At 40.6% G+C, this 14,400-nt stretch overlaps 1 protein-coding gene across 1 annotated transcript; it reads left to right on the top strand.

The window, feature by feature from the left end:
• Positions 1-251: 251 nt before the first annotated feature.
• On the top strand, positions 252-3,968 carry LOC139541319 (putative nuclease HARBI1). The gene is made up of 7 exons (XM_071345839.1): positions 252-1,245; positions 1,336-1,397; positions 1,480-1,566; positions 2,537-2,706; positions 2,776-2,891; positions 2,988-3,099; positions 3,194-3,968. The coding sequence occupies exons 2-7, from the start codon at positions 1,387-1,389 to the stop codon at positions 3,562-3,564; spliced, it is 867 nt and encodes a 288-aa protein (XP_071201940.1). The 5' UTR covers positions 252-1,245; positions 1,336-1,386; the 3' UTR covers positions 3,565-3,968.
• The last annotated feature ends 10,432 nt before the right edge of the window (positions 3,969-14,400 follow it).

The raw sequence follows: 14,400 nt of genomic DNA, 5'->3' as shown, positions 1-14,400 counted from the left end.
TTTTGAATAAATGTCAACATGTTATTGTTGTGTATAGGCTGTACGTTTTCTGTAGGTTGAACACACAGGCCTATGTAGTTTACAGACACCAAGGCGAGACTCAATCCTCAGAATATCTAATCCGATTGCGAATTGAGGCCTACTGTAATTCATTTATGTAAATAAGTGGGATTTGTCTACTTTTCCAAGTTATTAGTGAAGAATCACATTAAATTGGCACAAACTCAAACATGTAGCCCTGGGGCCTGTTGCACAAAAGTAGAATTAAGACATCCGGGATAAATGACTCAGCTGAGCTCAATGAAGCCAAAACATGTGCGTCCAGGCTTAATTGGTTGCACAAAGACCAAGCCAGGATGAGCAGACACGGATTCATTAAGCCAGGTGAAACCAATCCTGGATAGGTGCGCGCTCACGGCTCACTCAAATAGACCCCGCCACAGATCACAGATTAACTGATTTACCATGGCAACTAGAGCCGCGTACTTTTCCCCGTCGGAAGCACAAATCCTCATGGAGGCATACGAGGAGGTAAAAGATATAATTAAGAAGAAAGGCAACACCGCCACAGTGATAAAGCAAAGAGAAAAAGCGTGGCAAAGTATTGCAGACCGCCTGAATGCGTAAGTAGTGCACAATTACACACTCACCGCTCCGCTGAAACATCACAATTACAATTCAAATATTTAATTCACATCTCCAAAAATGCAGTTGTACTGTAATTATGAAACGGTTAAATTTTTAATTGAAATGCACTGCAGATATGAGTGAAATTGTGTAAAGTAACTCCATCACACTGTATAAAGCTATGATAAATTTGTTGATATTTTTACTGAAAACAAGACAAAAATACCAAGTAATTTTTTGCAGTGTGACTCCATTAAATGTGTGTGTGTGTGTGTGTGTGTAGATTAAACATGAACGGGCCAAAACGGACATGGCAGCAGGTCAAAATCAAATACAAGAACATTCTGCAGAATGGTATGGTCCCTGACTAATATTTAACAAAGCACAAGCATATATTGTACCCAGAAGGTGCCTGCTCACACATTGTCTGTACTGTTTTAGCAGTGAAAAAGAATACCCACAGACAAGGCACGGGTGGTGGGTCACCAAAGGCTGACCTTACCCCAGCAGAGGACATGGCCTTGGAGCTAAATAAAGGCAGGCCCGTCTTAGAGGGGATCCCTGGGGGGAAAGAGACGAGCATAGGTTCCTCCCAAGATGCCACCCGCTTCATTCAAGGTATGTCCTTCCATCTCTACATGGGATACAACCACATTCATATTGAATCAATTTGGACTGTCTGACTTTGGTTTACCTATTGCCTTGCAGTGTCTGGCAGCACTGTGTTCCTGTTAGAGCCACCAGCACAAGCACCAGACGATGCTGATCCAGTGAGTACTCCATCAAAGGCATACTGTAGGCCTGGCATGTCTTGTCTACTAGCTTCAATATGAATCCGATTAAATGTGATAGGGTGAAGGCCCCAGTGCAGCAGCAACAGCACATGATGGAGACGATGATGAGGAGGAGACCATCTCTCTGGATTCCAGAAGGCATGAGGTATCATGTTAAGACTGTGAAAGTACTATTTACTCTACAATGGTGAGGAGTCCTCATCAAAATCAAAAAATCTAATTTCTTTTACAGGACCCAGATGCTATACAGTGGGAAAACCAGCCTGGCAACATAGTGCGTATTAATAAAAGGACACCACATCCTGCCAAATTCCAGCTGCGCTAATTGTATTGTGTTCACAGAGCTCACAAGCTATCAGAAAGTTGTATGGCAACCACCTCCGGCGCCAAATAGAACTGGCAGACATAGACATTCAGTACAAGAAGAAAAAGATGGAAAATCTTGCACTGGAGTCCGAAATAAAAAAGAGGACAATTAGGAAACTGGACCTTGAAATAAAAAAACTTGAGAGGGAGGTGAGATATGCCTTCAATGTACACTGTATGCTAACTGTAACACAAATGTATTATTCATTATTTTTCTTTCCTCCCCCAGCTCCAAGAAGATGACACAGCTCAAAATAAAAATTAGGTATATTCTCGTAAAGTCAAGTGAGCCATGACATATGAGCTCTTATTGTGAGCACACAGGACGGTGGCATCTTTCTAAGGTTTTTTTTTATTTTCCCAGCAATCAGTACAACCAAGTCATCGTTATAAGGCATCGCCCTCTTTTGCCCACCCCCCCAGCACCAGGTGTGGCCACTAGCCTATATGAAGGCCCAAAATTGTGTGTTCCTTTCTGCTCTGACAATGGCATGCCCATTCGTGCGAGATGTGGTGGATGAAGAAGCACTTGTGCTGAGGAGAGCCTTCAGGCGAGAAAGGGTCTTCAGGGACCGGTTGGACCCACTGGCCTTCCCTGATGACCATCTATATGAAAGATACAGGTTTTCTGCAGATGGCATCAGGTATCTATGCAGACTACTGGGTCCCAGGATTAAGCACCGCACTGCACGGAGCCATGCACTGAGTGTGGAGCAAATGGTTTGTGTGGCCTTGCGCTTTTTTGCTAGTGGAGCCTTCCTGTACTCAGTGGGGGATGCAGAACAGCTGAACAAGGCCACAATTTGCCGCACAATAAGGAGTGTGTGTCTGGCTATCAAAGCATTAGCAGATGTCTTCATCTCCTTCCCTGGCCACAGAAGACTCTGTGACATCAAAGAGGAGTTCTATAGGATTGCAGGTAAGAGGATCTACAAATTACAGGACAACTGTTAACACATAGTAGGATACTCATTACTTTGTGTGACAGGTTTCCCCAATGTCATTGGTGCAGTGGACTGCACACACATAAGGATAAAAGCCCCCTCAGGTGCCCATGAGGCCGATTTTGTGAATAGGAAATCCTTTCACAGCATTAATGTTCAGGTGAACATAACTTTTTGATATTGTCCATTGACGAACACTCTGCATTGCCAGTGATGTGCATTGATTGGTGTAATATTCCTCATCTTATGATTTCAGATGGTCTGCAATGCTGACTGTGTGATCAGCAATGTTGTGGCAAAATGGCCTGGCTCAGTCCATGACTCCAGAATCTTTCGGGCCTCTGAAATCTATCAGTGCCTATCACAAGGTAAGCCACACAACCCCTATTTATAACCATCATGGCTGTGTCAAGAATATCACTGTGTTTATGAGGTAGTAATGATGAGATTTTGTGTTGACAGGTGAATTCTCTGGTGTGTTGCTGGGAGACAGGGGGTATGGCTGCCAGCCTTTTCTCCTGACACCTTTCACAGACCCCCAGGAAGCACAGCAGGCCTACAACCATGCCCATGCCAGGACCAGGGCCAGAGTTGAAATGACCTTTGGCCTCCTGAAGGCACGCTTTCACTGCCTTCACAAATTAAGGGTCAGCCCTGTTAGGGCATGTGATATTACTGTGGCTTGTGCTGTCCTCCACAATGTGGCCTGCCTGAGGAAGGAGAGGGCCCCCAGAGTGCCACCAGCCATGGACTGGGACAATCCGGCAATCTTCCCTGATGACGACAGTGGTCGGCTGCTGAGGGACCAATATGTGTTGAATTATTTTAGTTAGTATGTGTGCTTTCAATTTTGGTTAAATATGTCCTGCGGTGGCAGAGGAATTTGGGTTTTTTTGGGTTCGTTTTTTGACGAATTTGGCCTCTTATGATGTTTGTGCGGTATACTGTGTGTAATACAAGGCTGCAGGGAGGCTACTGCATCCATTCATTTGTCTGTTCAGTTGATGTGTATGGATTTGTCCTGCATTTATTTTAGTGTGCAGACATGCAGGGTGTGTTATATACAGACCTTTGAATGTGTATGTATCATTTTGTATAATATGCTTGGATTCTGTGCTTTCCATCTTGTAGAGTCACTGTGACTTCAGTTTCGAAAGGAGCTGATGGTTTACCTGCTTTGTTTTGTCCTTATTCAATAAAGGAACATAATGTTACACATTGTGTTTTTATATTCATATGGAATGTGTATTTGTTTATATGACAGAGTACTAGGGCCACACTGAAGAAAAAGGATAAAGTCATAAATTTATGAGGCTGGTTCTTTCTGCAGAAAAGCTACATATTGTTTTTACAGTTTTGATACTTATGACAATGTGATACTTAATATTCTGGCACATCAGCATGTCTTTGTTTATGAAACCATACTGAAGTACAATTTCACGAAATGCCCCACATCTGTCATTTTAACAACTGTCCTCCTTTAAAACAACTGGTTACAATATTATGACTTGTGTTTTTTTCCCCTCTGTGGCCCTAATATTCTATCATTTTATATATAGCCTTATAGTCTATGGGAAACTGTAAATTATCTAATGATAGCAACATCATCTAAAAATCATTTTTTATCCAAAATCATTGAAATTAATGATCACAAACGTTTAAATAATAACAGTGGGTCTAGTTATATGTGATAACAATGTATAGTGAGCAGTGAAATAACTATTGGTTTCCATTTGTGGTGACTGCTGACTGACATTAGGGATGAGATTAAATAGATCCTGGAATTTAGCCTGGTCTGGAGCAGGCTAGCTCCACAGAATAAATCTCCATGGTAATTTATACCATAACATATCCTCCTGCCCCCTATCCATCTTTAGTGCAACCGGATTACGGATCAATTGAGCCAGGATCACCAAGATATCCTGGCTTAATCCCTTATCCTAGTTTTGTGCAACAGGCCCCTGATGTCACTCAGTGAAAGCACAACATGTGTGTGTCTTTACTGAGTATGGTTGTGTGTGACTGTTCCTGACTCTATTTTGTTGACTGGCTTGGACAATGTGCTGGCTTGTTTGATTTCTGCTGAAAGTGTTAGAATGACCTTTTCAGGACCAAATGGACACAACTTCTCACTTTTACAGCCTAGCTAGTCCCTGTGGACATAACATGACACAACACATCGCTCTCTCCTCTCTGCCTACACCTCTGGTGAGACTCACACCAGGACCCAATTCAATCAAAGAACATCAGGTGGCAACATTCATCTGTTTCCTTATGTAACATATAGATAACTATTTATGATAACAATTGTCTTATTAATTATCTATAATTTCAAATAGCTGGATAAGAATACTGAGATTTCTCAAAAACACATTATTTTGTCTCAGTATCCTGGATACACTAGATGAGGATCAATATACCAAATTAAGTGGGTGCTTTCGATCATCTTTACTTTTGGGAGGATCTGTAAACCCCATCCACATACTGTACAAGTCCCTCAGAGCCATCTCGTGATTCAATCAATTGTGTGGGTTGGTCAGATAAGAGATAGTATAATATAGTGAGGCAGTCCAAAGAGGTTGGGTTCCACAATTATGTTTTGTTTTCTACAAATACACATTTGTGTCTTGTCTCTGTCATTGTTGTCACATGTGCTCCCTCTCTGGTCTCTAGGTCACCAGGCTGCTCATGATGGCGCACACCTGTCACCATCGTTACGCGCACCTGCTCACCTGGACTCCACCACTTCCCTGATTACCTTCCCTATATATGTCACTCCCTTTGGTTCCTTCCCCAGGCATTATTGTTTCTTTTTCTGTGTCATGGCTGTGCGTTGTCTGTGTTTCTTAGTTTGACTTGTGGTTATTTATTAAAACACTCACTCCCTGAACTTGCTTCCCAACTCTCAGTGCACATCATTACAATTGTATCATTGGTTCCCATTATCAATATTCACAATAATAATTTTGAAATTAGCTGTAATGCTGATATTAGTGTGTCTTTTTGCTCTTCCGCAGTAATTGTTTTAACGGTTAATTGAACATGTCCTAACCAAAACATAGATGTGTGTCCTTATAGCCCCTGACTGTGATCTAATTATTTGCAGTTCTCACATGTTGACCCAGAAGGATATGTTTAATATGACTAATATGAAATAGTAGATAATAGGAGACTAATATGAAATAGGAGATAACAAGATTATAGTCCCAGAGGTCTGAAGCAGATTCAATGAGGTGAGTAATTCAGAAGTGTGTGAAAGAGGTCAAGACTCTGGGGTAAGGGGTTTTAAAGGGTACACCACACTTTAAGCAGCAGTTGTTAGTGCCTGTGTGTTTCTCGCCAAGTCATTTTCAGCTCTCTGGCATGGTTTGGGCCCAAGGGTACCAATGGCTCTCCTAGAGTCTTAAGAATGATGGGGAACTACTGGCCAAGCATGGCTCTTTGAGATGTGGATGTTGGAGTTGGCGGTGTTGGATATCTGATTATAGGAGTGCATTAAGAGGTACTGAGCTTCTCACATCCCACATCAAGACTTTGAACACAGTTATTGCTTTAATATGAAAATAAATGTTTAGTGTGATATTACATTTTGTTTTTAGAGATGTGAAGTAGAGCAGTGTTTATACAGTAGCCTATATGCATTATCATTTGACACATTAAATAAAATACTGGTACAACAATTTATTGTCCAAATTAATCTCCTAATAAGGTCGAAGAGATGGTAATAATTCCATAAAGGAATTGTGCATGCGTCAAATGAGGAGCTGAATAGGAGCGTCTTAAATCAGGGGTTTTCAAACTGGGGTCCGTGGCTCCCTAGGGGTTCTCAGAGGTACTGCAAGGGTCTGTGATTTAAAAAAATATATAATCTGAAAAAATTTAAATTTGGATTTTTTCAAATTATTTAATGAATATCGCTGGCTACAACATAATACCATTGTGGATACTATTTTTATGTCTCTGCGTCCAATATGAAGAAAGTTAGAGGTAGTTTCACGAGCCAATGCTAACTAGCGCAATGACTGGAAGATTACAGGAACAATTAGCAAGCTAGCTGTTCCGGTTCATCCGACTCTGGGGAAGTAGATAAAAGGCTTCCTTTTCAAAATCTTGAACGATCCCTTTAATATGGATGAAAATTACAGTCATTGAAGCTATACTGAACGAAATAGAAATGCAACATGCAACAATTTCAAATATTACAGTTCATATAAGGAAATCAGTCAATTTAAATAAATGTATTAGACCCTAATCTATGAATTACCCATGACTGGGAATCAGTGGAGGCTGCTGAGGGGAGGACGGCTCATAATAATGGCTGAAACAGAGCAAATGAAATGGCATCAAACACATGTATTTGATACCATTCCACTCCAGCCATTACCGCTAGCCCGTTCTCTCCAATTAATGTGTCACCAACCTCCTGTGCTTGGAATACAGATATGCATCTGTTGGTCACAGATACCTTAAAAAAATGGACCTCACAATGGGTTTCAGGATCTTGTCACGTTATCTCTGTGCATTAAAATTGCCATTGATACAATGCAATTGTGTTTGTTGTCCGCAGTTTATGCCTGCCTATTCCATAACCCCACCCCCACCATGGGGCACTCTGTACACAACGTTGACATCAGCAATCCGCTTGCCCACACGACGTCATACACGTGGTCTGTGATTGTGAGGTCGGTTGGACGTACTGCCAAATTCTCAAAAACAATGTTGGAGGTGGCTTATGGTAGAGAAATTAACATTCAATTATCTGGCAGCAGCTCTGGTGGACATTCCTGCAGTCAGCATGCTAATTGCACGCTCCCTCAAAACTTGAGTCATCTGTGACATTGTGTTTGTTGTGTGACAAAACTGCACATTTTAGAGTGGCCTTTTATTGTCCCCAGCACAAGGTGTAATGATCATGCTCTTTAATCAAGAGAATCTGCTAGATGACTAAAATGTCAAATGTAAATATTTTATATACAGATCTCGTATAACTGTAGTGATTCATTTAAAAATAAAACGGTTTTATATTGATGTCACAAATGCATCATTCGTACAGTTCTTCATTTAATTTTTTTTATTTGTTACATTTGACTGTGTAAAACCTAGCCGTACTACTTATTTCTCTGAGAGTGAGGAGGATATATAGCGTTTTATAACAAAACATGATTATTTGTCTCTCTGAAATGAAACCATTAAGTGATAGATTTCAAACAAATACATGTCTGTCACTGAACCCCATTCCATGATTAGATGGTGACAAAGCACACCAATATCTTTCATAAGTTCTTTAAACAATGAAATTCAAATTTACCAACATTTCAGTAAAATTATATATAGCGTTTTGGAATAAACTCTTCATTTGGTGGTGACACTTTACATTGACTTCTCCCAGAAAGCTTCTCACAATAGTCCTGAGTAGTTCAATGTGACATGCTGATGCGTGTGTTTGGTTCAGCGCATTAGAGGAAAAGGAGCCTGTTTTAGCCCAACATGTTTAATGTGTATCCTGTGGTTCTGACAGCCCACACACATACACAGCCATTAGCTTTTACCAACACACATTTATTTTATGCCACAAGCTCTGCTTGCCGTGGTCGTGATTCACACGCTGGTCCTGCTATTTTGGTGCTTGATCTCACTGTCCACATATTTATATATTTTGAAAATGTCAAAGTAAGATGTCAGTGGCCACGTAGACATTCTGTCGATAGAAGTGTTGACACAAAACAATAACCTCAGGCGGCTTTGATTGCAATCACTGCATATGACCACCAAGCCCTTTGGCAAGGTGTGAATGCAATTTAGGACGTGTTAAAACCTGCCCGGTCACTCCACTTTTCCCATCTTCTAAGCTCGACCACCACGCCTCCAGATGCAAGAGGTGTCTCTTGTAAATTAACCTGGCAGGAGTGTAGCCTACTACAGTGCTGTGGGAACCCCTTACGACATGCACAGCAAATAACATGCAGATGTGACCTGCAAACAAAAGGGCTTTTCACACCGGAACTGCAGCGTCGAGGGAGACTGATGGAATCTGTGTGTACATTCACACTGGTGATGAAAACATTGACAGCCTTTCTATCTTTGATTAATAATCAGAAAGGTCTCTAAATAAGCATTTTATGATGAGTTGATATCAGGTGAACATTTTGTGTGGCCCTGTATTAGCATGTTCTAATCGTCATATCTGTGTTTCATCCATGTCTTGTTCTATTGCCAGGAATAACATAGAGGGTAGTTAACCAAATTATATGAATGATTATAATTAATAATACTGAATAATATGAGTATTCTTGGCTACTATACTGCAAACCTAAAAGAAGATTGTATACAATTGTTCAAGGCGACCAGCAAAATATTAATTTGGTATGTGAAAGTTGTTGAAAACATGTACTTTTTGTGTAGGAAATGTATGAGTATCCTGCACCCTATTTTCTTTCAAGGGTCCTCCAATATTATTGACCTTGTGTTGGTATCCGCTGCACCGTTGAAGTGTGTATTACTGCTGTGTTGTTGTTGTGACCTTCCTCTCCACACATGTCATCTAAACCAGTGTGGCAGAGTAGTGTCATCTGCCTCCCCTGTAATACTGAACCCTATGTCCAAGCTCTCATGAACAGGGCTCACTAGGGCTCACATAATCTCAACAGGAAACTGGTTTGTTGACTGCATACCCAACTTTGTAACCTCATCTTATGTGGATAGTCCTCGTCGTCATTAGCAAATGCACTTAAACATAAAGATATTGGTGGTCTTCCCAACTGAAGTACAGTATGCTCAAAAGCTGTGGCAATTTTACTAAGCAGTAGTCTCTTTCAAATTTCAAGTTAAGTTTGAATGTCACATGCACAACTATGTCTTTCTTGCAAGCTCTAAACCCAACAATGAAGTAATCAATTACAATGTAATACTAAAAATAACATAAGGTAGAACAAAAACACAAGAGAAATAAAAATAAGAAATAAGAACACGAGAAAGTAACTAAGCATGCTATTTTGAAACCAAAATATAAACGCAACATGTTTCATGAGCTGAAATAAAAGATCCCAGAAATGTTCCATACACACAAAAAGCTTATTTCTCTCAAATTTTGTGTACAAATTTGTTTACATCCTTGTTAGTGAGCATTGCTACTTTGCCAAGATAATCCATCCACCTGACAGGTGTGACATATCAAGAAGCTGATTAAACAGCATGACATTACACAGTGCACCTTGTGCTGGGGACAATAAAAGGCAATGTCATTTTAGAGAATTTTGAATTACATCCAACCGGCCTCACAACCGTAGACCACGTGTAACCACACCATCCCAGGTCCTCCACATCCGGCTTCTTCACCTGCGGGATTGTCTGAGACCAGCCACCCGGATGAAACTGAGGAGTATTTCTGTCTGTAATAAAGCCCTTTTGTGGGGAAAAACTCATTCTGATTGGCTGCGCCTATGCTCTCCTAGACCCACCCATGGCTGTGCCCCTGCCCAGTCATGTGAAATCCAAAGATTAGGGCCTAATAAATGTATTTCAATTGACTGATTTCTTTATATGAACTGTAACGTAGTAAAATCGTTGAAATTTTTGTATGTTGTGGTTATATTTTTGTTCAGTATATATACAGAGTCAGTCATTTCTAGTACCATATTTACAATGTGCAGGGATACTGGAATGATAGGGGTAAGGTTACTAGGCATTAGGATATAAACAGAGTAGCAGCAGTGTATATGATGATTCGTATGTGAGTGGGTGTGCGTGTGTGTAGAGTCAGTATAAATGTATGTGCATATTATGTGAGTGTGAGCAAATGATGGAGTGAGTGTTTGTGTGTGTGTTATGGAGTGCCAGTGTGCGTGAGGCCCTGTGAGTGTGCATAGAGACAGTGCAACATTTTTTATAAAATAAAATACATGGATCAACTCAGATAGTCCTTGTAGCCATTTTGTTAGCTATTTAGCAGTCTTATGGCTTGTGGATAGAAGCTGTTCAGGAGCCTGTTGGTGCCATACTTGATGCACCGGTACCACTTGCAGTGTGGAAGCAGAGAGAACAGTCTATGGCTGCAACTATGTGGACTCAGGAGAGGCGAAGGTCGAGAGCCATGCGTCCTCTGAAACACAACTCTGTCAAGCCACACTGCTTCTTGACACACTGCTCACTTAACCCGGAAGCCAGCCACACCATTGTTTTGGAGGAAATACCGTACAACTTGCAACCAAAGTCAGCTTTCAGGCGCCTGGCCCGCCACAAGGAGTCGCTAGAGCGTGATGGGACAAGAACATCCCGACCGGCCAAATCTTCCCCTAACCCGGACGACACTGGGCCAATTGTGCGCCACCTCACGGGTCACCTCACACAGCCTGGGATCGAACCCGGGTCAGTAGTGATGCCTCAAGCACTGCGATGCAGTGCCCTAAACCGCTGCGCCACTCGGGAGGCGAGTGGCTGGAGTTTTTAACGATTTTCCGGACCTTCCTTTCACCCCACCTGATATAGAGGTCCTGGATGAGTATAGCTCAACGGTTGTGATGATAGGTGGTTGAATACAAAAAGATGATGATAAGCAATTAGTTGAGCATGGAATCTGATAAAAAAAATAATTACACAATATGAAAGCAAGTGTAATTACCATTGGTGCCTGTGGCCTTAGCAGGTGATTTAAGATTTTGTTGATTATATTAATCTCCACTTCACATTCTGTAGTGTGCTCTGCCAGATATAATAGAGGACTTTTAACTCCTCTCCTCGTTTATATAGAAACTGTTGCTTCTCAAACAAAATGTTCTGTAAGGGTTTGTTTGTGGTCCAAAACCCTCTGTTCAATGTTCAGAATTACATTCGTGTGGTCAGTTTTTGACCTGACTGAGGGTTGAAAAACATGCATGCTACTTTTGCTGCTCTGCCGACCATTATTGTTATAATAATATAATTACTCATTATGTAAAGTGAGACCAAGGTAAAGTATATTAGTCTGACCATGATTTCAAGCGCATGGATTTCTCTATCATGGAGTCACGAATTACCTAGATGGAAAACCTTACAGCTAAAATAATATTTAGGGTATAGTATACATTCTTGTTAGTAGGATGAACTAGCAAATTGAGATCAGTGGGTAAAGGATAAACCACAGAACTAGAATGTGTGATTTAATTTATATGACATGAACTAGTGTGGATATCTTATTAGAGTGACAATATTCAGTCATATTCTATGATAGTGTCAACCGGTCTTCGCTTCGCTCTATTGAGATTCCTCACCAGACAAATGGATCTTGATAACAGCCTTCTCCTCTCAGAGACACAACGAGCGCTATATTATCATTGTTGCACATCAGTATTTACTGCTTCCAGAGGGGCTTTTCCACAGCTCACTAAAGATGGAAAAACACAGGATAATTGTAGACACTCACAGGACACTGGTATATGAGCTGTGTACAGCTGTTTTCTAATCATTGATTTCCCCAAGAAATGCAATATTGTCAGTGACTTGCCATATTGATAAGGTTAATCATATTTATTTATAGGAAGACAACACATGTCTGTGAGTGATTTTTCTGGGCAGTTTGTAAACAATAGGGCAGGAATTTTTTTTTGAGAATGGAACAATCTCCATCCAAAATCATCCTAAATAAATAAAATGATAGAGGACGATTTTTCTTTGAATTGAAAATCACCTTTATAGACATGATGTATGCTAGGCTTATATAAGCAACATGTCTGGATAGGAAATATATTGATTCACCCCATGACACTTTCTCTACAGGCTCAACAGTACTAAGGTAAACAGTGTTATGATCAGAGAAGTTGAGGTGAGCGTGGCTAAATGTAATTACTCCAGTGATATGTCACAGAGAAAGCAACCTTCCCACAATACCTCTGGTCCCGTCTCAAACAAGCCAATTAGAGCTGGGCATACAAATGCCAATCTAGACCTCCTACCCATCTCCAAACTCAGACTGCAGCGTGATCTAGAACTCGCAAAAGGTTGTGACATTTCACCACATTTCAGCCAAAGGCATCTGTTCATTGATGAACAAGAGGTTTTAGCAGTCAGGTTTGGAAGGAAACAAAAACTGTACATATCACAACCACATACAGTGTAAAGAAGGCTATGCTCATCGTACCCAATTTGTGCCGCTGAGTGGTATTGTATGTTTATTGGGGAATGTAGTTAAGACTCTTGAGAAGTGAGATCTCCCCGAGTACTAATGAGTCACAAAAGCTGCATCTAGTCATCAAATCCTTGCTTCCTCCTATACTTGTTTCCTCCAATTCCTCACCCCCTTTCAAAGCGCATTGGACAAGAGGATCAAAGGCTCCTCCCCTGGAACTAGTACTGTCTTCAGATACAGCCATTGTGTTTCGCATTTCATGAGCTACTATTTGGTAGTAATACTAATCAGGAAAATGACAATCACAATGACCTCCACAGATGAACCCATCTTACAGTAATCAAGCAAGGAGGAGGGAGTTTGAGTTAGAGAGAGACAGTTACAGATTAGCGTAGGAAGTGCAGAAGGGTGTGGATGAGTCAAGTGTAAACACTGACAGGAAATAGTAGTGGTTCATTACTGCACTCCTCCACGCCTTTGAGCTAAGGGTCGGTCTCAGGTTAATATGGTAAAAGATAATGGAACAGCTGGACCCAAAAAGAGGAGACATTTTTGGATGGATGCTCTAACAATGTAATGGCATATCCAAGTATTACAGTGTAATACACTCAGGTGGGCCATTGCTATCATTTTGATTCACGTTCTATAGATATGAATTCTGGGCTTGAGCGCTGAATGATTGCAGAATTATATTTTGTTTTGAGTGCTTCTACATGCCAGTGGGGGAGGTAGATCTTTAAGAGTCATTGGTTGAAAATAAATAAATAAATCCTAATCATATTTGTCCTTGATTTTCTTTAACTGCCTCTTATTCAACTTCCTCAATATCTCTATCCTCTTCCTCATCAGTTATAAATGCAAATCTGTATTCCCTTTAAACAACTATATCATCAATGTGACCAATTACAGCTCAAGCAATAACCCTCTTGTAAGGGATCTTCTCATATTTATTCATTCATTTGATATTTGCGGTATATTTCCCCATGGCGCTGAACATATTGTGTGTATCAGATATTGTTCCCACATGTGCATCAGTTACTGTATAACTGGAGTGAAACAGTGAAAACACACACATAAAGGTTAGAGAATCATCCAACACATTTTTGTATTAGTCACCTGAGATGTTTATGCAATAGAGCTAATGTGGATAGCATTGATGAGTTGTGGTTTAGCTTTACATATGACACGCATATGCATTAGGTTTCTCTAGCCTACTATGACCCCAACATCCAGAAGAGATCCTACTACTGTAACTCGTAACATGTCATATGTTTTGCAAATTCGTAACATATTGTACGTTTAGAAAATTTATAACATAAAATACAAATTGTAATTCGTAACATATCATATGAAATGGGTGATGGACATCCACAAATTAATACATACCATATGAAACGTAACATATACCGAATGGAGTGTCTTGGATTTGCATACAGAATACGGAATGCTCTGAGACCAGGTTGAAGAAGGAAACAGAAAAGGAATTCACTCAATAACCAGGTTTCCAGTAAAGTATATGTCAGATAAAAAATGTCATGACAGGCCTGATGGAAACAGAACATTTATTGGT

This window comes from Salvelinus alpinus, chromosome 16, assembly GCF_045679555.1.
Source record: "Salvelinus alpinus chromosome 16, SLU_Salpinus.1, whole genome shotgun sequence".
NCBI lineage: Eukaryota > Metazoa > Chordata > Actinopteri > Salmoniformes > Salmonidae > Salvelinus > Salvelinus alpinus.
Note: the sequence above shows the minus strand (reverse complement) of the source record. Positions and strands in the feature narration are given on the sequence as shown.

Bases quoted from the DNA above. Each gene is read 5' to 3' on its own strand.
- LOC139541319 (XM_071345839.1), top strand. The intron at 2,892-2,987 runs GTGAACATAACT...TTATGATTTCAG, and splicing joins TTCACAGCATTAATGTTCAG to ATGGTCTGCAATGCTGACTG. The intron at 3,100-3,193 runs GTAAGCCACACA...TTGTGTTGACAG, and splicing joins CTATCAGTGCCTATCACAAG to GTGAATTCTCTGGTGTGTTG.